The sequence below is a fragment of the Pleurodeles waltl genome, chromosome 5, assembly GCF_031143425.1.
Source record: "Pleurodeles waltl isolate 20211129_DDA chromosome 5, aPleWal1.hap1.20221129, whole genome shotgun sequence".
Taxonomy (NCBI): Eukaryota; Metazoa; Chordata; class Amphibia; order Caudata; family Salamandridae; genus Pleurodeles; species Pleurodeles waltl.
Window position 1 is genome coordinate 1,191,439,996 of NC_090444.1, and position 27,659 is coordinate 1,191,467,654.

General features: G+C 40.4%; 1 protein-coding gene across 1 annotated transcript in view; it reads right to left on the bottom strand.

Annotated features, from left to right (window-relative positions):
• Positions 1-1,829: 1,829 nt before the first annotated feature.
• BEND3 (BEN domain containing 3) overlaps positions 1,830-27,659 on the bottom strand; it is a 63,949-nt gene continuing 38,119 nt past the window's right edge. The window contains exons 3-5 of the mRNA XM_069235438.1: positions 19,717-19,803; positions 9,349-9,569; positions 1,830-8,031 (exon numbers count right to left, since the gene is read on the bottom strand). Of these exons, the coding sequence (XP_069091539.1) occupies positions 5,797-8,031; positions 9,349-9,569; positions 19,717-19,792 (2,532 nt within the window). The 5' untranslated portion in view covers positions 19,793-19,803 and the 3' untranslated portion in view covers positions 1,830-5,796. The remainder of the gene's footprint in view (positions 8,032-9,348; positions 9,570-19,716; positions 19,804-27,659) is intronic.

Consider the following 27,659-nt stretch of genomic DNA (forward strand, 5'->3'; position numbering starts at 1 on the left):
CCATGGGGATTCCGACACCCCATACCGCCATCCTGTTCCTGGCGGTTCGCCCGCCAGGAACAGGATGGCGGTATGGGGTGTCGTGGGGCCCCTGGGGGCCCCTGCAGTGCCCATGCCAATGGCATGGGCACTGCAGGGGCCCCTGTAAGAGGGCCCCACAAAGAATTTCAGTGTCTGCTTAGCAGACACTGAAATTCACAACGGGTGCAACTGCACCCGTCGCACCTTCCCACTCCGCCGGCTCCATTCGGAGCCGGCTTCCTCGTGGGAAGGGGTTTCCCGCTGGGCTGGCGGGCGGCCTTCTGGCGGTCGCCCGCCAGCCCAGCGGGAAACACAGAATCACTGCGGCGGTCTTCAGACCGCGGAGCGGTGTTCTGTCGGGGGAACTCTGGCGGGCGGCCTCCGCCGCCCGCCAGAGTTAGAATGACCCCCTATATGCGTAAGATGTATGCATTTCAGTTTTCAAAAGCACGTGTAAATGTATTTCTTTGAGTACTCCTTTAATCGGTTGAAATTTTCATTAACGTCATAAAGTTGCTCTACACAGGAGAAATTATTTAGTAACAAAATTCCTGCCTTTCACAACCAGGGCATTCTGAATTAACTCTAGGTTTAACGATTTATTCTATTAGCATTGTAAAGTCATTTTTTAGATAAATTCAAGCAAACACGAAAATCCTCAATTTGAGCCATCTAGAAAGCATTTTTCTGTCTGTATGTGCATGGGACCTTGCAGACTGATAGGAAAATAAACACACACACGCTTTATCAGTTTATCTTCTTTGGTAAAATAATCTCATTTTATTGATCCACTTTTACATGGACATCTCTTCTGTGCATGGACTAGTACTGTGTTCTTGCTACAAGAAAAACTACAGTGAACTGAAACGCATCGACATGTTGCTACATTCATTTCTACAATCATACATTCATTTAGAATATTGCTACCCAAAATGTTAAAATTTGCGCTCGCTGTAGATTCTCAGCCTAATCCACAAAGATGTTGCTATGAGTAAGTGTGACTTGAAATCCAGGAGTACGTTAGAGGCGCCACATGAGTAAGTCACATCAAAATCTTTGTGAATCGAACTCTTCTGTTGTGACTTAGAACCAAGTTACCATTGTACAAGTGCTGTATTTAAATGCAGCGGCATAACCACCATGGCTAACACTCAAAGCCATGACTAACCTATTTCAGCACATCTAGTTTAGCAATCTGAAATAGAAAATTTAGGGACAAATGGTCTAAAAATTATTTTGGCTCTGGTAGGTATTTTCTGATGACCACATCCACACATCCTTATTTTGTTAATAAAGGTGTACATCTGTGATCGGCTCAAAGAACTTATATTATTTAAAAAAAATAATAATACTGCATTATTCACCATATGTAATATTTCAATGCAAAAGAAAAATGCAATTTAAAATGGTGTATTCTTAAGACAAAAATAGCTGTTCTATTTTCTAAGGCATAGGCATAGGCGTTAACGTTTAATTTAAAATACTGGGTCAACAGACACTGCCTAGGATAACTATAATCGTATGCTATCATTAGCTCAGATTTAGTTGTAGGATGAGTCTTTCACATTACTGCTCTAATTTTACAAATACAATGATAAATCACACTGAGAAAATGTGACTGTCCCCAACAATTCACACACTTTCAGTTTAAAGGGTACTGGACACTTGACACACACACCCATGTAAATCGGATCGTAACAAGAACAGAACCCATAGTGTACAAAGCCCAGATGTGTTAAAAATATATATATATATATGTAACCCTTCCAGCCATGTTAGGGACATTTTTAAATTGAGGGGCAATTGCGGCACTATGCAAGATTTTTATTATATTCTGACACAGTTATGTTTTACAGTAGTTTGAATGCTTGGAAATTTGTTTTGAAAGAGCTAATGCTCGCTTAAACTAGCGGTGTCCATTGATACACCCCAGAATGTCAACAGATGTACTGTCTCACCAACCTCCCGCAAACAAAACAGGCCTTCCTATTCACAACAATAGAGACCTAGTGATAGCAGCAAATTAGGGTACATTTATCTTACAACAACACATTGAGTATTTTTCTTCATAGAAGGTACCACCATATACATTTTTTCCCAATATCAGGCTAGATCTGGGAGGCATCTTAAGGCTGTGACTGAGTCATGAATGTGCCCTTATCCTGCCCTTTCCCAAACACCATTTCTTTTATGTTGCCCCATCCGGCAAAGGGAAAAGAATTCTGATGTTACACCATTGCGTTCTCCAGAAAGGGTCTCAATATTTTAAATATAAGATCCAGCAACACCTAATTAAATTCATGAGTTCAGGAAGAACAAAAATGCCAACTAAGTCATACTGGAGAACTGTGTAGCCAAAAATGAACTCCACCGTACTGTAGTAGTATACCTGTGGTAAATGAAACCACAGAACAGTAGGTTGCAGCCTTCCTAAGTTGTCGTGGAAGCTTTACATTCTTTCCTACTCCAAGTGTAACAAGCACTGACATTTATGCAAGCTTGTAAAAGAAGACAATGCAGTGAATTGTACATGCAATCATTGATCCCTTAGGAACAGGTAACCCCATGCAGTGCTACACAGTAGCAAGAAATAGCTGAGGAGAAATCCTTATAGTCACTGTGTTTATCAGGCTTCAGTAACGAAGTCTGAGAGGACAGACCTTCATGATGAATATATAAGAGCCTGCTCTATGTTACCACCATCTCCTGGTGAAAAATGTGTATCAGAAGAGAAAGCTTTAATCTTGTGGACTAACTAAATTGTGCACCTGATTTCCAATTTAAGAACAGATTAAGTAGAAACTGTTTCAAATTTCATTTAGTTTCACTCAAAAGGCTCATGAGTGACAAAATGAGTGGACAGAACAAGAGCGTAAGGACGTGGATTAATAATGAAGGCAAAAGTCACATGATCCAATTCTACAGAAGAGGTAAAGGTGAATTACAACATTCACCACATGTTTTGGTCCCTCTTCTAAACAATTTCTTCAATGGACGACCATTTTTAACCAGATACATTCAATTTAGTGCCCTTATCATCTTAACATTACCTCTCTAAAGCTAGGCTAAGTATTTAACCAAAGACACTGACACACTGCCAGAAGAGACGTAGATACTAATGATATCAATTACTGATTTGTGAACCCCATATGTAAATACCCTGTACTTTATTGTTCTGGCCACTGTGGCCATGAGAAGAACAAGGACAGTCCAAAAGACAGTGAGCCCTCATGGCAGTGTTCCAGAGAGCCACTTCCCTTCTGTGTTTAAGAAAAGCTAGAGAGTCATATAGCATTCTAGCTCTTTACAAAAAGATTTCTAGTTTGACAACACCACAGAAATATCTTGTTTGCAACACTATCTTCCCAGCTATTCATGGGACTACATAGTGACTCCCATGACAGAGTCCATTTAGAATTTAGAGAAGAATGAGCTGTAATCCGATTTTACTAGCTCTAAATCCATAACCTCATTACAACACTCAGGCAAGACCCTATTGCAACTTGCGTATTCGCATACAACAGGAACACTTTTGTTACTAGGTTTAAACTGTTTTCCCTTTGTGCTTTCACAAGGACGATTTTTAGGGTTCAGTGAGTAGCCCACCACTTTAAAACACCAATATAATAATTTGTACAACTTAAGTTCTTGAGGGTGTAAGAGGTATCTGGATGCGGGACGCTCTATCCATTTGTAAAAAACATGAGGAAATGAATCTGCTGATAAATATACTATCCACCAAAAAACGACTGAGTGTATGTCCTAACCACTTTGTGTTGGCACTTCCTTCATGGGGTCTTCGTTAACGAAGGCACAAACTCAGGGGATCGTAGTACATGCAGGTGGAAAATAGGGTCTGATCTGAACTTGGAGATCTTACAGTTATATGATCAAATGGAGGAGCCAATTTGACACTTCTGTTACACTAACAAAGATTCTGAATCTGCAGGTATCTGACAGAGTTAAAACCCATGCAAACAGTGTAACCACTGTAAAGGTCAAACCAACATGGATGTTTGGCGCCAGCTGGCAAGAAAGACAGAGCCCAAAGGGCATAACTTATAAGAAGACTAACACTGAATGTAAAAAGACTGAAAAGGTTACCATAAAGCCCCGAAAACTCTATATACGTAAAGTACTCAAATTGCTTATCTGAAGACCGGCATGAATGTGTATCTTCTCGGCTAGAAGCTTTGTTCCTACAGTATCCACCATTAGACCTTAATGGCAGACTTTAGTGAAGGGTTTGGCTGATGTCATCAGACCATTACTGTTTCTAAGAGACCTGGAGAGGCTTTTGAAACTCAAGGATGTAAAGTCTATAAATGGCTGTGTAGGATAAGATCAATGTAATGGAGGAACCATCGCAAACAAGGTTACATGGTTTGGCATCAGCAACTGGCCTTAGACGCACAGGGGCCAAATGGTAAAAAAGGCATTGAGTTCCTTGACTGTTTAACTTATAAAATTAGAACTACTTAGGATGATGTATAGGGATTCTTCTGACTGTTGCAAGAAATCCTCTGTTTCATGGACGTCTTTGACCACTTCAGGACTGCGTCCAGTGTTGGCTTAGAATAGTTGAAAGGTGCCGAAGGTACATGTGAGGCAAATATGACACAAAGCTACAAAGATCTAATGCAACATCGCAGAAGGAGATCTTCTTTTAGGTCTATGGTAGGAATAAATGCATTTCCTACCTTCCATTTTCAAAAACAACATTCTATCATTCCTTTAACAGAGGCATTATGGCGGATACAGGGAACACTCCGTTTAGTTCTTAGTAGTCTATCTAACCCACGTACAGAACACACTACCTTCTGCTGATTTCACGCTGACCGGGAAAAGGTCATAAGTCGTAACTTGCATTTTATGTATGAACATCTTCTGCCATTACAGGAGCTAATCCTAAGCAGGGATTTAAAAAGATACCTGGCATTAAGCAAATCAAATAAAAAGACAAAAAGACAGCTAGAAAAAAACTAAATCCCGAGAATACGCCTTGCTAATTATTTGGGGTGTTATAGTTTATAAATAGTACAGAAAATAATGTCAAAGAAATATTAAAACTCTTTGCACGTTAGCTTCAGAAGGTCTGTCTATGAAATCCCCTTAAGTAAATTGAGTTTTTGTACATTCCAGCTTGGGTAGGTACAAGGGGGCACAATGAGCATGCATTTTATATTTCTGCCTAGCCAGACACTGGTGGTGAATATATGGTGAGACGTTAAATGAAGAATTCAATGAAGGCCATACAATAACCCTAACATCATCATTATCACAACATTCTTTTTAATTAACAATATAAAAAAAGACTCCTACATTAATCATCCTGTAACCAAACCTGCTTTCAAGTCCGTGATGAAAATGGCACTTTTACAAATAAAAAAAGCACAGCAATATTTATTTTTTTTAAACGCATTTCAAAATGTCACCTGTTTTCCATAGTTTCGTTTTCATGAAAAATTGCCCACAAAAGGACACAGTGTTTAAAAACGTCCCCGTTCCATATAAAATGTTATACAACGAGAACAAGGAAGTGTTCTGCTGGCAAAGAAAATGTGGAAAAAAGTTTATCTTCTTCAGTGAACATTCTGTGCCACATCTGTAATTAAATTGTGGCCATATCAATTAGTGTAGAAAGTTATGTCCTGGTGGATGTCTCCTTTTGATGCATTCAGTAACAAAAATGCAATTCAACAGTGAACTATCCAAGCGTAAACCTAGGGGTACTGCCCATGAAATAATTTACAGGCCTAAATATAATGGGAACTGTCAATGTTTTGACTTCTTTGCTTTTTTGAGGATATCACACTTTTTTCTATTTGGACGCCTACATCGTTCATCAATGCTTGGTATGCATTCATAATGCCACACTTCATCCATTTTCTCCACTGGGTAAACTGCCTCAACATAATGACGGATCATCCGTAATCTAACAGGATCCAGCTGCTTCTTGTTGCAAGCGCCTGAATGGTTATACTGCAGTCTGAGATTCTCTGTAGTAAAGAGTTCAGGGAAAAGTCTTACAAGAAGCCTAGCAGCAAAGTTTCCCACAGAGAGGCTCTGCTGCACAATTTCCCTTACCTCCTTGTCAGAAAGTATGTATAGCGAAGGCACAGGAAAGTCTGGGGGAGTCACAATGAGTTCATCAAGGGGTATTTTGCAAAAGTCCTTGCTGCTTCTTTCTGGTGGCAGAGGAGGCCCTTCTAAAAGTTCTCTGAATCTGTCTGGGTTTAAATCTAAGCCCATTAACTCTCTCCCCTCAGGCACAGGTATGTGGACTTTTCGCTGTTGCTGATACGAACGTCTCTGTTCGGTATCTCTGCGTCGACACCTCTCATCCAGTTTTCCAACAAATTCCAATGTCCACACTCTATCGTTTTTCGCCCGTGGGTAAAGAATTTGCACGTAGTGTCTAATAAGTCTTACTCTGAAAGGATCTAGTTGTTTCTTACCAAGTGACCCACTGCAGTTGTACTGCTTCCTCAGGTTTTCAGGAGTAAAAAGTTCTGGAAAAAAATGAACAAGCATTCTGGAAGCAAAGTTGCCTATAGACAAACTACTCTCATATATATTTTTCATTTGTTCTTTGCTAAGTAAATATTCTGGATAAGGCACCTCGAAATCGGGAGTAGGAATTTCAAGCTTATCAAAGTCCATTGGTACAAGCCAAATTTTCTTGGACCGCCTACCAGGTCTATCGTGATCAAAACCGTCTTCTACCTTTACAATGGAAAGGTCATCAGGCAAACTAGAGGAGTCATAACAGTCATCTGTGATCTCTTCATAATCACTGTTGTCCAGGTATATGTTTTCAAGCTCATCGTTTATTCTTTGAGCACATTGCTCCAACCAGACATCCTCTTCTTGGACTTCAGGGAAGTAGATTTCTGTGTATCTGCGGATTATTTGGAGGCGATGAGGATCGAGAGCAGAGGATTCAGATTCCCCGAAGCAACTGTATCTTTCAGCTGGCTTCGACTGCTCAAAGATTTCAGCAAACAATCGGTGCAATAAAAACACAGCAAACTCACCTGGAGATGATGCTTCATCTAAAAAATCATTTATGTCCTGAGCATTAAGTACAAAATTATTGGCAGTGCCACTGGACTTGCCCAAAGGAGAGATGTTGTCCTGCTCTTTGTCTTCCACAAGCTGAGAATTTACGACTTGGTCAGATGACTGCAGGCTTTGCTGATCGCTTTCCATCTCTTTCTGGGCCCAAAAGCGGCTGAAGAAGTCATTCACTTGAGGCAAACATTCCATCTGCCAAATCGTAGAGTTCTTAACAGAGGGATAACAAATTTCCACATAGTTCCGGATGAGCTGAAGTTGAAGTGACTGAAGCTTGTTTTTGCTCATGAATCTGCACGTGTTACAGTTGCGCAATAGCTGGTCATCACCAAAGAGATCTGGGAAAAGCTGGACCAATAAGAGGCATGCTAGATCTCCAGCAGATGTACTTTGCTCGGTTAACTGTTTCAACTCTGTGCTTGTTAACTGATACTCTGGAGGTGGCAGAAATTCTGCTACAGAATCTTCAGGATTAACTATTCTCTTGATTCTGCTCACTTCAAGAGACAGCAGGTCTACTTTACTATGAAGCTCTGACATGTTGGAGTTCAGTGTGTTAAGTGTAACAAACATTTTCTGTATTAAAGAGTACATATTAGTTTCAGATTCCCCAGCTGGTGTTTCCACTATGCTGCTACCAGATTCCTGTTTGTGCTCATCATTTAGAATGTCAAGCTGAGAAGGGATGACGGAGATATTTTTGCTGTAGACCTCATGAGAAGCAAACTGATCTGATGCTAGAGGGGTTTTCTTTTCTGTTATTTTGTGTGAAATACTATAGAGAGGTTTCTTGTATGATGCTGTAGTTATTTCACTGGCACTTTCTTCACCGTCACTAAGCAAAGCCATGGAATTGGAGTTCCATTTTCCATGATCTAAGTTTGTTTGCTTGGCAGATCGGTCCTCCCTGGTCTTGGAACTCGAAAGTAACCCCTAGGAAAGAATACAATTAAAATTAATCAAATGCACCGATGTCCTGCATCTTAACTATAAAACAATACAAGCAAGCTGCGCAAGGGAGAGATCAGATTTTTGATTGGAAACTGTTCTTTTTCTGATACGGAATTTAAAACAACTCCAAGAGCTGTTGCCCAGCAGACGGACAGAAACATTTTGAAACAAGTGACTCAGAAAGAGAGAAGAGAAAAACATTTTGGAATTTAAGAAGCTGTTGGAATTCATACTCGAATTACTCTCTATGTAATACTTTATACAGTATCTCAAATATATCCATTGCAACAAACAATATCATATCATAGTAGCAACTCCAAGCCACTCTTATTTAACCTCCATTAAAGAATATTCTGAAACATAAAATATAACCTTGCTGGGTAGAAATTGTGGGGATCAATTTTAATGTGCATTCTTGAAATAATGTATTATGAATTTGAGAAGTGAACATTGACAGAGTAAGTTACGTGTCCACTTCGAGCTAATCAAATAATGATATTGTTAGACTACAATAAAAATTAGAAGCATCTTTCTGTGTTGTCCAAGTCGTGCGCCAAACTTATCCAGGAATTCCTCTGCAAAACAACTGAAGAAGCTGTCAAGTATATGGGGCCGACACTGGACTCACAGCAGGCAGCTGGCAAAAATCCCTGAGTGCAAAAATGTAGCCAGAGGGGAGGGTGGGTTAAAAAGAATGAGTGCATCACCTAGCGTAGACCAGAGATAAAGGACTTTGCTTGGCATGCTGGCAAAAAAGCACTGGGCTTGATGAGGAGTTAAGAGACTGTGTTGCTCCTCATGAACAGAGAACCAGTGAATATTCGTGCTTAAGAATGTAAACAAAGGTACTATGGCGAAGCAGTTGGAGGTAAGTGAGTAGCAGGTATTACCTGCTGATACTTAGATACAGGACAGCCACAATAGGGCAATCATTTTTCATACATCTTGCTCGAACAACCAATCAGGACACACATTCCACACATATGGTTCTGTCTTAGAACGTGAATGACTGCTGCTTCTTAACTGGCTGAGTCTCCAGCAGTGTCCTATAATATGCTTTATGAGTGTGGAACTTGGCTCTTGACCTTGGAAATGTACTGAAACTATCCAATGTCAAAGTAAGTGCAGTGGTTTCTGAGTAGGGATGGGATTAACTAAAAAAGGTGGCAGGTCAGGTATGACAATGAAAGAGGTTAAGTCTGCAACTTCAGACAATGTTAACAAAAGAATTGCTCCCAAATGAAGCACACTGCATGAAACAACTGTCCTAAAATATTAATCCCATAAACACCAAATCACCTCTGGTATAAGCCGTCTTTTTTTAACGCTATTGATGATCGCTTGCTCACTGCTCGACTTTTCACACACAAGGTAGGTCTGCTTTCGTTTGTTGCAATGAGGTAGTAAACTAAAGGAGGAGTCCAAGGCATGTTTCTCGTCTGTCCTGGCTGTCATCGAGCAGTCCAGCACATCATCATCATCAATGCTGGTTTCTACCTTTACAATGCTGCTTTTTGCTCCTGCAAGTGAAATAAAACCTATTCAGATTAAATAACAGACACCCTAACATTCATGCGCAAATATAATATTCATGTATTTCTTTAAATGGCATCTTAATGACAGAGCAAGAGCATCCAATCAAGCTCAGCCTCTAGACGCCATAAACACATAGAAATGAGAAGCTCGTCATAAATTATTCAGATTAAGATTGCACTAACATAGCACTGATATTCTATACCCCTCCCACCTCTAACCTGTTTATTGCATGCAGAGGAGATTTCTAAGTGTGCAAGGTTTAGGAAAAAAAAGAAGCAATTTAGGGTAATATAAGGTCACATCAGCAGACCAAAGGGAATTCAGGAGAAATGTAGATAAATAAAACAAATAATGAATGTGGCATAAGGACATTTGTCACTGGTTAGGATTTGAATCAAAAGAAAGTAATGTGACAGATTATCCCATATTATAGAAACAGAGGGGCAGATTTAGGAGACCCTTGCGCCATTTTAGCCCACCTTAGCATCATTTTTTTTACGCTAAGACAACGCTGAGGTGGCCTATGCCCATGCCATGCTTACAAAGTGGCGCAATGCATTCATTGCGCACTTTTTAACCCTTTGAGCCACATTATGCATGCGCCATGCATAATGTATGTAAAGGGGGCATTCCGGTGCAAGGAGGCCCGCAAAAATGGCGCAATGACATCTACAAGATGTCACTGCGCCATTTTTGGTGTCATTTGTGTTAAAACGACACACCCATTATAGTCAATAGGCCTCCTTGCAATTTGCTCCATTAGCGTCAATGTTGTTGACGCTAGTGGAGCAAAGCACCACAATAGCGTCAAAAATGTTGACGCTAATTTTCCTAATACCACCATGGTGCGCTGTATCATAAATACAGTGCACACATGGTGGCGTTAGGGGAGACGCAAGAAAAGTGGTGCTGCATTGGATGCAGCACCACTTTTCTTAAATTTGGCCCAGAATGTGATAAGTTTGACTCTACTTATGTCCTGTGTTGCACAGGAGAAAGGCACAAAGACAAAATGGGCATATCCCTAGAGAAGTGATGAAAATTCATACAGGGAAGGGAAAGAGTTTGGAACACCAGGTTCCTTCTTTGCCACTTCCATCTCTCTTGGACTCATTCTACAACTCAATGACATTCTAGATAAGTTTTAACTGGGCACTGCTCCACTTTATGTTTTCTAAGTGAAATAGATTATATCTGTGATGTGTCATGGTTTTGCAATATTTTCAGGTGCCTAATCAGCAGTAAGATCGTCTGCATGTTTTAAGTCAAAGGAGATGCTTGTGTCTCCGTGCCTCAGACTTTGTTTGTCTGAAGAAGAACCCACTGAGGAACCTGAAGAGGAACAATATGTAGCTGTTAGGAAAAGCAGGTTTAGCATAGCAAAGAATAAAAGGTATATATTATCTCAATTGTGCGGAGAAATAAATCAAACACAAATGAAACACTAATGAGGTATACTTTTCAAACTTATAAACAGCAAAAGGAGAACTTCGGGAACTAAGAGGACCAACCCATATGATGAACAGGAGGCTGTACCTGGTGAGGAAATGTATCAAACAGGTGATCAAGGTGCCAGTGAAGGACCAGTGGCTTTATTCCCAGTCCAAAGTTTTGCTAGTGGCAGGCAATGTTTAGAGAGTCACTGAGCCTTGGTCATCCCTCATTCAGAGAAGGATGTGAAAGAATCAGAGCCCACCACCCTGTGCACACTCGCTGATGTTAGTTTTGTCCTGTAAAGGACTCGAGCAGGGGAAGGCAAATGCAGGCAACAGTCAAAATGTCTCCTGCCAGCATTGCAAGCCTCTCTATACCAAACCTGAAGCAGGCAATGAGGGCTGGTGTACTGGACGACACTAGTGTCCGTGAAATAAAAATAGATATAATATTCTACATATTTCCCTGGATTAGTTATTTAAGTTTGTACCAGAGAAAAATGCTCCCTGAGTCATGTTGATGGGGGCTGGGTTATGTGCAGTTTTCTATCCCTTCCCCAATAATGCAACAGATGCAGACCACTTCTTTATTATTCAAGGACCACCAGGCTTGAAACACCTGTGCACCACTTCACAACCAATTCTGATCTCCTCTGGCAGGCATATCCTTACAGTGAATCAGGACCTGCCTGCAGAAAAGGTGCCCTTATCATCTGTGAGAAGCAGTTCTCTTCTCTCAGAGGTGCAACGCCACATCTGTAATTGTGGCTCAAATTGTACAGACTGGGGAAACTCAAAACTGTCAAGTTGTAATGTTAAAAACACATCTAGGCCCAGTACATAACTTGTGCAGTTATCGCAGGCGTTGGGCACTGGCACAGATTTCTGGGGGCCAGATTTTTCATCATCTGACCCACAACATGAGAGTGAAAGCCACAAAAAGGAAATAAGAAAGGACATGATAGGACCACAGTAACAAAGGTGGAAAACATAAAGAAAATAGACCCCCACAAGAGAGATAAAGACACAGGAAATAGAGGGTGGTAGTACAAAAAGTAATGAGAAGAAATAAAGACTAATGGCCTGATTTAGAACTTGGCGGATGGGTTACTCCGTCACAACGGTGAGGGATATCCCATCTACCGAAATCTAAATCTCATATAACATAATGATGAGTTCTAAATCTGGCCTTAAGCCTTCTGTTACAAAAGACAGAATTCCAGTGATTTGGTCAGTACGAGACATGAAAGAAACACTGTTCACATTATGGTACAACACTTTCGCTTTTTTGGAAAACAAAGTTCAGAACTACATGAGATCAAATGAAAAACAGCTATGTAAAAAAAGACTAAAAAACTAAAACAAAATACAATTTGGAAATAAGAAAAATATCTTCTTTTAAGTCACACAATAATCCTCAAATTTAGAAGGCATGCCCACATTCCTTGACACTTTACCAGAAGTTGAATTACTGGAAACACTTGGTGGGACATCACGAGTATCAGCATCTACCAACTCATCAAGTAATACATTACCATCAGGTTGGCTCAAAACACTTTGTTTCTTTCTCTGTCTGCTAATTTTCCTACCAATAGCTGCAAACTGAGTCACTTTATACAGCCCTTTGCTTGACAAATTTTAGCAGCTTGTATGGGTGTAAATTTGATGACATCCCTCATTCTCCACCAACCTTTACCAGATAAAGTAACAGATCCTTTAGACGCTTTTTCAACATGGACTGGCTTAGAGAGTTTAGATTTCCTTTTCCTGACTCTTAAGGGAATCTTGGTTAAAACCCAATCCTCCACCTTCAAAATTACCTCTTTGACATGAAGTTTCCAATCACAATTCACCTTAACTTAGTTTTCCACAGATTCCACTCTGTTTGCTACTGTGGATAACCTTTTGATGTCAGGTTCTCATTTTTCACTTACATGCTTGATCCAAACAAGACAAACTGTTGTTCTTGGTGCCCTTTTGCCTAATAACAAAAAATGGACAAACACCTGTGGTGCTAATTGGAGTCACCAGGTATGACCAAATCTTTTCTTTAAGAAATGCCTCTACTTCATATCCCACTGTTAACGCTGTTTGCACGCCTTCCTTAAGAAATCTGTTCATGCGCTCTACTAGATCATTTGAGGAAAGCGGGTGACATTTTCAGTTACAATTTCCATAGGTGCTTCCTCAATACCAAATATTTTCTTTAAAAACTTAACCATCGAATCTATGTTGGGTACAGAAGTAATTCGAAATACACCCATTTGGAAAAATAATCAACTAGTACCTTCATGTAATTTTTGTTTGATGGTAACAAATCAAATGGACACACAAAATCAAGAGCCAGCTTCTGCCATGCCTCATTGGTGCAATCGGAACTTGTGAATGAGTGATTCATGTAATTTCCAGTGTTTGTCAGAAACCAAGCAAGTGGTACAGTCATCTACAAATCTGGGCACTTGAGCTTCCACAGCGGGCCACCAATAAAATTGTATAAGATTCTTACAAGTACTACTGACATCCAAGTGTCCTTTCTGAGTCTCCGTAGTCAGTACATTTCCGATCAAAACTGTGGGCACACAAACATCATTTCTTAATAACACTCCATCAGCAATAGCCAGGTCCTCTACAACCTGAATATAAGGTCTCAACGAAACCTCAACATTTCTTTCTTTTGGTCAGCCTTCTTTAATGAATTTTGCAACAGATTTCAAAATGGTATCTAGTTCAGACACATCCAGCCATTGCCTATGTGTAATAGTACCTTTATCTCCAAGAATGTCCTCAAGCAGTGCAATCACGCTCTCATTCTCATGCAACGTGTTATTAGGACATTCATTTGCACATGGAAGTCTGGATAGGCAGTCCACCCTCACATTTTTTTCCACCTGGTATGTACTTTACTGGTGAAATTGTATTCCTGTAATTTAGCAACCTGACTAATTGTGATGAGGCATTTCCAGATACATTTCCATGAAGGGGATGTAATAAAGGGGTCTGATATGTATAAAGATCTAATTGTGAACCCCATATGCATGATTTAAATATTTCCACAGACCAACAGCAGGCCAATACATCTTGCTCAATGGTGCTGTAACGTGTTTCAGCATCGGTGAGGGAACGAGAGGCAAAATCAATCATGTGCTCTTTGTTAAATCATTCCACAGACCAACAGCAGGTTAATGCCTCTCGCTCAATGGTGCTATAATGTGTTTCAGCATCAGTGCGCGAATGAGAGGCAAAAGCAAATGTGTGCTCTTTGTATTGTGATAATTGCAAAAACACATCCCCTAGGCTAACCTGACATGCATCCACCCTGATAGCACACTTCCTGTCAGCAACAAATGGGAACACTGCAGGAGCAAAAATTATGAGATTCTTAACTTTTTGGAATGCTTCATGCACTGAAACTGACCAAATATATATTCCACCCCCTTTTTAAGTAGGTTTCTTAAAGGTCCAAGAAATGAGCAAAGTGTGTCCTTAGCACAAGGTGACAGTGCATCCTCAATAGCCTTAATTAGTGAAACTTTAGGTGAAATTCCATTGGGCCCAATAAAATGCCCTAAGTAATGAATATTTTTTTCCATTATCTAACACTGCTCAGTGCTAAGCGAGATCCTATAATCTTTGAATTTGCCAGAAACAGTTTTGAGAATCTGACTGTGTCCCTTCAAACTCTACGCAAAAATCAGAACATCATCTTGGAAAGCCTGCACTCCATTCACCCCTTCCAAGATGGTGTCCGTGAGAGGCTGAACGACATTAGCAGCAGATGATAGGCCAAATGGAAGCCTGCAAAATTTATATGCTCCAAACAAGGTGACAAATGTTAAGTCCTAAAGCAATTTATGGTATGCTGGCTGGAGGTCCAATAAAGAGACGAATTTAGAGTCTCCAATATTAGCCAACAAGTCTTGGACCTTGGGGAGAGGGCAGCAATCAACCACAATGTTCTTATTTAAACTTCGCAAGTCAGCACATAAACAAATCTCCCCATCATTCTTGCAAACAATCACAATTGGGCTCACCCATTCAGAGGAGTCAGTGTTTTTGATGATAGCATCCATAACCAAACTTTCCAAAAGGGCCTTTAGTTCAGCCCTAACACTCCAAGGAATGGGTCTAACTTTGTGTGAGACAGGAATAGCTTTCTTTTTCAATTCTATGGTTTGAGCATATTGCTTTATATGACCAATCTTAACACTAAACCTTCTGGAAAGTTCTAAAATTAAAACTCGTCAGCATGGCTCTGTTCATCTAAATCAATCCAAGAAATGGGAATATTGGCAATTCTGACCAGAGGGTCTGCCTTTGGAACTAACATGAGTCCCAGTCTTCCAAGGTCCTGCCACCACACAACGTTTCTCCCTTTAGTAGCTACATATTTTTGTTGCGGTTTTTCAACCCAAACAAGACAACTGGTTAAACAATCCCACCATATCAATGTCTTGGTGCCCATACGCTTTGGGATGTATGTTCGGAGGTTCTAATTTGAAATCAGAAGCCCAGTGTTGATTAAACAATGTATCTGAAACAATAGTTATGGGAGCTCCTGAGTCACACATCATATCAAGCTAAGATCAGAACCCCAGGTTACTTGACATACAGGATACTTCGGTTTTTTTAAATAAGTGGCAAATCTGTTTCCAAAGTCAAAAGTAAGATTGAAAAATCTAAAGTGGAGTTATAATCCTCTACTTCAATGTTATGCACCTCAATTGCATTTTTTACTGGATTTACACAACTATGAAAATGACCCATTTTTTTCTTCATTTTGTGCATCATTTACCCATAGCTGGGCAATGTACATAGTTACTTAAATGTGATTCAAACTTGCACCTAAAACAAAAAGAGTTATTAGAACATTGTGCACCCTCAAAGTTTTTTGCCTTTACATGAATGGCATTAATGTGATCTGCCCCCTCTACAGCATTCACAAAAGTTGAAGACATATGACTGTTTTCCTGAGACATCATACGAGTTGAGAGTATTGAGCATTCCAAGCTTTTAGCAAGATTAATATATTTGCCCAATGAAGGATCTTTGCAACTGAGAAGCCTTTCCTGAATCTTCTTTGCAAAGCAGATATACACAAATTGGTCTCTTATGTATGTGTCAAAGAATGTACTAAAATTGCAAGTCACAGCCACACCTTAAGGCCGAAATAAACTCCTCAATGGATTCATAAGAAGTTTGCTTCCTTTTAAAGAAATTAAATCTTACCAGTGGGACAATCGGTTCTACTGAAAATTTGAGCTTCAACCTGCTAATAGCTTCAGAGTATTCATTCCAATCACTATATTGGTCTAATGGAAGAGTGGCACAAGGGAAGTTGTCAAAAATGTGTCTGCCTTCGTTGCCTAAATGGAATTGCTGCTTTGCGTTTAGGTTCAAATCCATCTGCACCAACATCACTTAAATAATTTTCAAAAGATCTCAACCAAGCACTATACTTAAGCAAAGGTTTTCCAGCATTTTGTAAAAACTAAGAAATCTGTGCAAAACTGCTGAAAGCCACAGCAAAACGTGGTAGAGTAAGATGCAAACAGAAAAGCAGTGTTGAATTTCCAGGTAAGTATTACTTAAATATAGCCACACATGTGGGTGCTTACATATGGATAAGCAGGAATGTCTAAGTTGCTCAGACTTCAATAAATTGTCATTCAAAATTATAATACCAAGTATTTTTTTGCAAACTTCCAAATAATCTTATTACAAACAAGGGATCCTTCCCAACACAAAATGGGCAATTAAAAAGGCTGCTGTGTATTAAATGTGAGGCCTCTAGCATGGAACGGTTGCTAAAGGCTCTGTTGCCTCTGTTGCTATGTGCTCTGAATGACTGCACTCCAATGTGCATAAACGACATTAAGAGGCAACGAGTCAGGCACTCCAATGCACAAAGAAAAACAATGACAGGCCTTGCGCGCACGACTCCTCATTGTTATGTAGGTTGCCAGACAACAAGTCTTGTGCTCCAACATGCGGTTCACTGCGCCGGAGTGCGCTCATTAAATCCTTTGAGAAAATCGACTACAGCAGTTGCAAAGCGAGGGAAAATAATTGCAGGCAGCCATGTGACATGCCGCGGCATGGCATAACTCACCTCTTTTTAAATACTTGGGGCAAATCTGAAACAGCATCAGGGGTTCTACACAAAGTCGCTGAGACAGCATCAAAATAATCATGTGGTGGGCTCCGACGGTTCTTTTCTCCAGTCATCGCCATATGTTGCAAGAGACAGACTTCCAGTGATTTGGTAATAATTCAGAGTTTATTTCATCAAGATAAGTGTACAAGTCAAGGAGCCAAAGACCAGCTTGCCTTCCGCATCAACAGGTCAGACGGTCTGCCTGAACGATCAGCAGAGGCAGTGCAACCTCAAACCATCAAATCAAAAGTAAACTAAATGAACATACTAAATCAAAACGTATAAAAACTCAACACACTACATAAGAAAAAGGCTTGTGAGCCTTTACATTTACTGAAAGGCACGAAAGAAATACTGTACTCACTATGGTACAGCACCCTCATATTCAGCATCTCCATCATTTGGCAGTGCTTGCGGCAGGCTCCTAAGAAATCTTCGGACCCCCAAACTCATTATTTTATAAAAATAGACACTGCTTAGGTGCCAAGACACTGACTGATCAGTAATTTAATAACTATGTTTCATTTTTCATGCAAATTTTTTTTTTTTCTGAACCGCTGGAGTTGTTTTCCTGATTTTTTTATCCATTTTTCAAATCCTTTGAGCTAGTGCAGCCCATACATTCCCCAATTTGTAAAAGAGTATGGGTATGTTAGTTCATTGTACGCCTTCCAGACTAAGGGCCTGATTTAGATCTTGGCGGTATTACTGCCATCCTGCCGTGGACCCGAGTACTCCGTTGGCTCAATGGTGTTCCGACCACCGTATTTAGATGTATTGCGGCTCAGCTGGCGACCGCTACAACAGGGTGCTCTTCCTACCTGTCAAGCTCCTGCAGACCATATTTAGATGTTGCAGTTCTGTGGGTGGTGTACTGGCAGCAGAATGCCTACAGAGGGAGCTAGTTGCAGGAGCCAATAAACAGTGTACAATGGCAGTGGCTAAGGAATAGAAGTAAGTTATACACACACACAGTACCTTAGCCATATGTGTCCACCTGCACAACACACTACACATACACTATTATCCATTGCCATTCCACCACAACACAACTGGTACATGCAGAAAACACACTGCCATACATCCATAACACAACATACACACACTATTGATAGTACACCCATAGACAATGCAACCACAACAACCAACACAACTACACACACATCTACACACAGTCACAGAAGAGCACTAGTACAAACATCACGACCTCCACACATCAACACCATCCTGAATGTTGCACACCGCAACACAACACAAAACGAAACACACACAACAACAATCAGACCCACATGCAAGTGGCACACATACTGACACACTCACATCACCCGCTCCAGCTCCCTTGAGCTCGGAGTTGATGGCGAGTAGGGGCGATGAGATTGGAGGTGGCATTACAGAAGGCCAGTCAAGGTCCTGGGGTATTGTTTACAAAAGTGTCTCTTACTGTTGTCTTAGCATGGGCCGGTATTTGGATGTTGAGGTGCTCCATGAGGGAAGTAGGGTCCTCGTCCGTGCGATGCATCCGATGTTTTCTTTGAAGATGATGGTGATGTTTCCGACGTGTTTGCTGGTATAGTCTCTGTGTATCATCTTGTAGCTGTTGGGTGTTGCAGTGGCTATGTTGGGGTTTGAGGAGAGGCAGAGCCAGGTTTCGGTGATGAAGGCTACATCAGGGGAGAGGATGCTGATGGTATCCCAGATTTCTGTAGCATGCCGGGTTGTTAGTGGTCGTCCGGGCAGGTGTGGCATATGGTCCTGTGTGGACTGCCGATTCTGCATTGCAGGAGAAGCAGCACTGACAGCAGGTGAAGGGTCCTTTAGTTGGTCGAAGGGAGGATGTGTAGCAGATGGTGTGTCGTCCAGGATCCTGTGCCAGGAGCTTCTCAATGGTGTAGCGGTGGGTGGGGGGAGAAGCAGGGTTACTGGGGCTGGGTGCGGTCTGGGCACAGACAGGCTTACCTTTTGCGTGCCCGCTGCGCTGCGGCCTCCATTAAGTAGGTCCTGGGAGGTGGGAAGGCCACTGGGTATGGGAGGCGGGAAACAGTGGGAGGCGGGTGTGAACTGGGAGGTAAAGGCAGAAATGGGCAGGAACGGGTGATGGCAGAGTAAAAAAAGACCGAAAAGGAAGAAAGGAGCAGCAGTTTAGAGAGAAAAGACAAAAAAGACAGAATTTAACTGAGTGGCAAAATGGGGGGAAAAGGTGGAAACAAGCAAAGGCAGAGATACAGGGAAGGGGCAAATGGAGCAGGCTGACAGAAGGCGGCGGAATAAGCAAGACTGGGCAGCAAGCGCAATATGCGGTTATGCGAACTGCGGTACTGGTCGGGAGACCTGTTGCAGGGGAGCTGGTATAAGATTTGCAGTACACTCACAGTAATTAAGTGGAAAAGAATACTAATGATAACACTACCCAAGCCTTCATCTCAAACTTGTGAGCATAACCTCCATCAAAAGACGTGCGATACAACCACAGCCTACAACAGGAGGAAAAATCAATAAATGTATCAAAAAGAACATCGAAAGAAAAATGTAATTGAGTATATTTACTTTTGCGGTGATGGGAAATTTCCAGGATCAGGCACGTGTTACCTTCTTCTTTATTACAGAAATCAACTGAATTCATCTTCAGTGCCACTAAAACATAAGAAAAAATTAATGTAAGCATAGAAACCACCTTTCAGCACTGGAGCGTGAAGCCTGCACTGCAAACAAGACTCTCTGAACTCACACAGGGCTAAATAATCGCCAGCAGCACCTCCTGTAGACATTTTAGAACCACGGCTTCACCGGTTACATAAAACATAGGAATATGGCTGTCCTAGGCTTTTAATTTTCAATAGCTTGGTGAGAAAAGTAACCTGTTGGGCAATTTTAGTGACATTTAAACCTTCTGTATTGCTCAACTAGCTCCCCAGCTAGACCGCACACTGTGTTATGACATCAAGAAATCAATCTGGTTCTTAGTAAATCAGCTTCTGGTAGAAAGGGCACTAGTTTCCAGCAAGTGCACGCTTGCTGCATTACCAGGCCTGGGAGGAGACAAACAGCATATCAATGTGTGGTGGAAGCGGCAGTTGCAGTTTGTTTCTTTATGATGCAGGACACCTGTCCCAATTGGTGGCCACCAATAAAAATAAAACCCGCACCAGCAGAGCCAATAGGTCTGGCCTTGTTCCAAGCATACCCCTAAAAATGTGAAGGAAAGTAACATGCGGCCTAAACATGGCAGTCAAGGGCTTGCAATACAAAGTATCAATTTGAAACAATATATAACCATTGCATATAATTTGCTGGTGGTACACTTACAACAGGCAGTGAAATCCTTGTTAGCATTATTGAAAATATGATTCTTATTGGCACATGGGAAATGTACCACTGGCTTTGAATTACTGTAGCCTGGTGACATAGTTTAAACAAACAAGGATGACTAAAGCATAAAAAAAGGATCAAGGATGGCAAGGAAAAACCATTGGCAAAGGAAAGCTATGACCGATTGGTGCTAGTACTGAAGGGAACTTCTTTTCAGGAGGATTTGTACATGTGATCAGACAAACTGCTATCACTTACAATGCAAGAGTGCCAGTGGCTGAAGTGGGCTGACCTGTGGCCTTCAACTGTATGCTGGGGTGGGCGGAAGCAATGTCAGTGACAGATGAACAGAGCATTGGAAGAAGGGGAGGGTGTTTCAACGCCGCTCCATCTATGTATTAATATATGAATATATTATTTATGTTTTGTTTATTATATGGAGCTGTCAATAGCTAGAGACTCTAAGCTACGCTTAAAATGAAATTCCACAGAAAAACTAGAGTAGTCTACAAAAGGGGAAAAACTATCAGGAACAACTTACACTCCAAGCCAACTTATGTCACCACCAAAAGAACAGGCTGCAAGATTAGGAACTGGATAGCAAAGAAAATGAAGGGTTTCTATGTCTGCAGTGATTGTAACATGTGCAGGCCTGATTGAAACAAATTCAAGAATTTAGTTCAAATAAAATAAAACTGTATAGAATAGTGGATTACATCAATTGTAACACTGGTTTTCTTATGTATGTTATAGGCTGTGTCTGCAATAAAATATTTGTTCAAAACAAAAAGACTGCAAATACAAGAACACAGTGTGAATACAAGAACATGCAAGAGCAATTCAAAAAGTGATATAAAATATCCTTTGGCTGTACAATACAAGACATGTAATAATGGCTTAAAGGAGTTTTGGTTTCATGAGACTAACTTATTGAAGCAGAACCCCAAGGGTGAAGGGGAACATAGCGCAGTAACTGAGAGGCAGAGAATGGAGGTTAAATGGATCAGTAGATGAAGAACAGTGATGCTTGGGCACAATACAGATAATGAATTACATCACTTTTTATAGAGATATCCTAACATATAGCTCATTGCTTGATTATCCTGGAAAACATTTATAAATATAGAGTACATTTGCTGTTTTGGGAGAACATGCTGAGGAGCTCCATGAATAAGCTTGAGTTGGCATTATATAGAGCTATCAACAGAGGTACAAGATGGGGCATAGCATGTGCACTCTGACAAATGGGTAACACACTATTAAAACTTTGGATAAATAGGAAGAGGGTGAAGTAAAGGAATACAAATACAAGCATGAGATGATGTTCACTATGTACAGGACTATACGTGATTTATGTGTGGTCTAGTTATCTGTGAAACAGAAGCAGGCTGGATAGAAGCTTAGAGCATTGATAAGACACAGTAGCCGCATTTAATTATAGGATCCAAGATGGCACCCATTTGAGACTCCCTGAACGGTGGAATGTGAAATGTCTGGTCTGTTTATCAGTAAAACAGATGTGGGCAGTGTACATGCTGATGGCTTTGCTAGGACACAGCCGAGGCACATAAATGCAGGCTCCAAGATAGTGCCCATTTGAGGCTCTTTGAACATATACAGGGTGAGATAAACATTCTGGCCCAGATTTACAAGAAAATGACGGAGCGTGATGCTGCGCCAAATTTGGCAATGCCATTCTCTGTCATTTTCAACCCGCATGGATGCGCCGTATTAACAACAATACTGCGCAACTCTGTGTTTCACCAAAAATTGGGGACAAGGAGGTTAACTGGTCCAGTGTATGTCCTCCCTATTCATAACACGTTAAGCAAAAAAGGTACATTGTTCCAAAAACAAATATACAAATTCCAAAGGTGTCAAGAGTGGAAATACATCAGAAGCAAGGGCCCTCAGGTCTCATCATCAGGCTTGCTCCACGCCAGACTGGTACTGCAATGTCTGATGGGACCCACAATGGGGTCACTAAGCCAAACTGTGCAGAACAGATAAAACAGTGGAGAGAAAGAAAATGTGAAAATAACATTGAATCAATTCTCCTCAGGAACTTCCTTTACTTAATAATGGAGGATGTTGGTCAAGGTTAAAAACAAAAAGAGAGTCTAAGGGAAATAATGACCCTTTACTTTTTCAGTAATGTGGTTCAGAATGTTGCTTCTGACACCACTAAGTAAGTCAACATGTTTCACGCTTACTCACATCTTAAAAGATCTCTTGGTGCTTCTTCAGGACTGTGTAAGAATCTTCTCCAATCAAACAGACAAATGATTTCATATTAATTGTGTTTATGCACAGGTATCTAATGGTTAGGCTCTACTCACTCAATTACTCACTGAACTCCTGCACGTATCCCAAACCTGAAATTGAACACAGCACAATAACAACATTTTGCCAGTGCGTTAAATTATCTTTCGTCCATAGTACGCAATTGTAACTCTAATGGCACAAACAATTGAAGACTGGGACAATAGTTGCACTTTGGTGGAAAAAAGAGAGGGAGTGTAACATGGAAAAGTGCTGGAAATGGAGGGCTTACCACCTAGTCTGGAGGCAAAGTTTCTTCTAAGGAATGGCACTCTGACAATTTGTCATATTACCTGAAAAAAGAGGAAAATGTGTGCCCAAAAATACCAACGCCTCTCGATTCAAACAAATCTCTACCTGGAGGGAGTGTCGCACATCCTAATCATCTGAATTATCCTTATTTGACATATACGTAATAACAGTCTATTGTTCAATATAACAGTTTAGGACAAAAAATGTATATCATTCAGCTTCTAAAGGGGGTACAAAGAACAAAAGCAAAACCCTTCACCAAGGTTAATGCTGATAATACGATAAGACCCACTTCGTAATGGGAACGAACCAAAACAAATCCTCCTTTCTTACAAATGCAAAGAAATGAAGGGAAAATGACACGCAATCTCACCACAAGCACATGCTTCAAAAGGTACTGTAGAGAGAGTACGATGACTCTTCTTAAAGTGAGGAAATTTTCATATGCGTTTCTCGGCTTCTGCTGAACGCTGCACGAACGTGGTAGCCATGGAGATAAAGACCGTCATCCAACTCGGCGTCCAATGGGCTCACCGCTCGGAGGAGCGATGACGTGTAGAAAAGTGAAAATAAAAAAAAGACTAACTAAAACATCCCATTGGGGTGTATTGATGACACCGATTGTCTGTGTCAGCAATAAAGGAAGGACTATAGACTCTCAAAATGGATGCCGTATTTTATTACAGAGTGGTGAGAACTACTCACGATTATCTGTAGTCATGATGGATGGAAAAATAGAACTAAAATATCAAAAACTACTACACAACCCAATGTTACTAAAAAGGAAAAGCCACAACTCCAAGACATAGATCAATCACTATTCATGGGTAGTCAGAACCATACCAAAAAAAGGGGGTAAAGAACTGGACACTCCATCGGAGCGTGTACATGCCTTCGAGGATCTGAGTAAAAAAAAACTAAGAAAGGCCTATCAGGTTCTATGCAAGAATACAGTATTCAATATAGGGTGGTGAGGTCAAATCTCAATTAGAAGTAATAATAATAGGTGTCCTCCACCGGGAGAAATATAACTGTGGTCCCAAGATTGGCAGTTATGCAACTAGATGTGACTAAAAAAGGTAATACAGGAACCCAGAGAGATAGAGAGAGATGTGCTATTGTCTTAAGAAGTGGATCTCTCAAAGATAACCTCGAGGGTGGAAAAACAAATAAAATGGTACTGAAAAAAGGGGGAGAGTAATCATTTTTGCCAGGTGACAAAAAGAATCTAAAAATTATATTTGAGTAACCTAAATAGATTACAATCATCTTTTGCCCCAGTGACACTCAACCTCATCATTGAGCCCCATAATGTGTGTACCTACTTTAAATAGCCAGTGGTGTTCAACCTCTAAAACTGATTTTGCAGGTATTTGCACGACTTCCAAAACTTCCTTCTCTGGCAAGGGTCTTCAAATTGGGGGTTGGGCCCGCCTTGGGGGACCTCAAGTGATCCTGGGGGGTGGCAGGTTCTGGCCAAAAGAAGCATTATACTGATAACAGTGTTTTATTTTAGTGAGTGGCAGTAAGCAGGTCTGTAATGGGCCATCACTAACATCATTTGTCATTTATATCCTGGCTGGGAGAAGGTGTCGGAAAGGACTTCAAATATTCTTCAAACCCCTAACCCTCATTTCTAATAATCACAATGTGGATACTTTTACACGTTAGTAAAGCCTGTCTGACCAGAATAATATGTTTGGCAAAGCAATTTTAAATCAGTAACATAACTTAACTGTAATGTTTAAATAAGTCGAGACATATTTAAAAATTGCCAGTTTAATAAAACAATTGAGGTGGGGCCTTGTGATTTTTTTTTGGGCTGGGGGGTGCAGTAAATAGTTTGAAGCCCACTGCCACTGTTCTATGGTGACCTCTGTGAACCTATTTCACAAGGAACAAATTGATACGATACTTCATCATATTCCTAAAAAAGAGTAAACATTCTACAATATTCTCAAACGTCCTGCTTTCCAACCTTGAAAATGTTGTAATATTTCTCTATGGATTTAGCAGTATAGGGTAGATTATTCTCAATTACTTTCACGATATAAAGGGGCAGAAACCTCCCTCACTAATCCAATATACCTATGGTAAAGATTAGAAGTTCATATTATGCTTAGCGATTTTTAGGACTTCACTGTCTCGTCAGCCTCATATAATACAAAAAATCATAACCAACAATACCTACCTACTTCCATAAATAGAAGGGCCTTGGGTGAGCGCTCTCCATCTACGTCTGTTAAATTGTGAACAGCATCTATCCCAATAGACAGAAACTACAGATGTGACTATTTTGCAATGTTCACTCACAGGAGTGGTGGGGCCAATTTCTCCTTTTTCTTATTTTTCTACATTTTTTGTACTATTTTTTTGAGGGCCTAGCAAATACCCACAGGCTACTACCGGACCTTGTGCTGTATTTCATGGACCCTTCAACAAGACGCCATTTTTAAATGATAAGCAATACCACCATGTTTAGAAGCAACATGTCTGCTGCCTCGGAACGCTACAGTATTGACGGATTACGCAAAATACCATTCCAAGACGACAGGACCACCTGGTAAATGTAGCACTCTGCAAGCATCTTGGAATGATATCAAGAACACTGTTATACGGTTTCAAAATGCCTGACGTTCTGCTTCTAAACATGTTGATCATTGAGGAACCGTAAACTATTTTTAAACTACTGCAGTACTATGCACAGATGGCTGCAAAGGCTTCTTTTACTTTGATCACCCGACCTTGGAGTCCGCCTTCCATTCCCTTTCTTCTCTCTCAACATCAACAAGCAAAAGCCTCACTGAAAAATCAAAAGGTCTGGAATATGTTAACCCATTAAATTCTACACCTGTGCCAATGCTTGTTCTTTGTTGTGAACAGCAGCTAAGAATATATATATAATATTTCATCAAGAAAGTCCAACTTCAGCAGCCAATGAATTTTAAGTAAGACATCCAGTTATTTTACTTTTCTTTATACATATGCTTGCTACATTAGTATGAGCACCATACATTTGACGTTGGTGTACTGAGAAAGCTGCGCACACTGGTCATTGTTTTTTTGTTAGTTTTTTGGTTTCTCAGCATATATTTACTTTTGTCATTGGCCACCATTGATCTGTGAGGTCTTAACAACAACTATGAGGTTAGCTTGAGACAATTGCAGTCTCCGTGGCCCTCACCTGCTATTATTTCTGTGTGCCATACCGTTGGCACGGTAGAGACAGAGTTGCACTTGAACACAACCTACTTGGCAGGTCTTTCTCTGACGCAAAAGACTATTCAACCTTTTGACCTTCATACACAGATGGAAAGTGCCACATGGAGGGGTTGCACAAATGTAGTAACCCAGAAGGAGATTCCTTGGTTAACATCTAAGAAATGTAGTGCAGTTTTGGGCAGAACTGTTAGCCAAACTTTAGCCGCTAACAAGGATGCCGCACAAAGGCTAAGGCTTTTATTTTTAATATAAAGACGTTAAAACATACTATTTTCAGTATTGTTCTTTATTTTTAATACGCAAGGAATTCCAAAGGAACACTCAGAAAAAATCAGCTAATCCAAACACACACAATAGTGAGCATAACCTTTCTAACATGGTGGATGTGTGTCTAAATAAGGCACCTAAGAATAAACCTCGGAGAGAACGGGGAGGGCCTGATTTTTATCAAGTAAATTAAAGAAAGGTAAATGTATCAAGACCATTTTAATTCATAACTCAAACTTAATTTTTTCTGACTTAGTTGAGAGTCTGGAAACCCTTTCTGCTCTGTATTAGGATCCAACTCATGCAAAAGGGCCTCTGAGCTAGAGAAGCCTAATCATAGTAGCAGAAAGAAGGGACAAAAAGAATATTTAATACTAAGCATTTCAACCAAATGTGTGGCCAAAATCAAGGGACAACTATGGTCATCCATGGTTGACCATAAATACAGTTGTTTCATCCATGTACATATATATAAAGAGGGCTTCGAATCTGAAGGCAGCGGTGACTCTGTTTTCTATTTTAGATGGAAGATCAAATTATGAATGTAATATTGAGATTGCTGATGATGCAGTGCAAGACCATTAAGGGCAGCAAGTAAAACGAATTTGGTGCTTTTTTAATTTGATAAACCTCTATGGATATTGTTAGGAAGCTAAAGAGTAGTACTGGACAGTCTGCTAGTGAGAGGTTTTGCATTAGAAGACATATGGTTAAGAGGATATGCGATTATGTGCGGGCAGAATGTTCTCATCCATCCTTAAGTAATAAGGTGATATTTTCTGCTAAAATGGGCATGGATACAATCACATTGTTCCAGACAACAGGAAAATATCACACACTTGTTATAGATTGTGGGTGGCTGATGTGTTTAGGCATATGACTAAAACATCTTCAAATGATGAAAGAGACATAGACAAACTAAAATTATTAATTGAATTGATTTCTATGGAGAGGCACAATGGAGTTTCAATTCAATTTGACAGAAACTTGGGGAAATCCGAAACAACAGGATAACTAGCTGCTCACTGAGACATTTTCAGCCTTCCTGATATTAAAAACAGGATCATATATGTAGCTACATCACCTCTTTTGATATGATTAGTTAAGGTGGTTTGCGT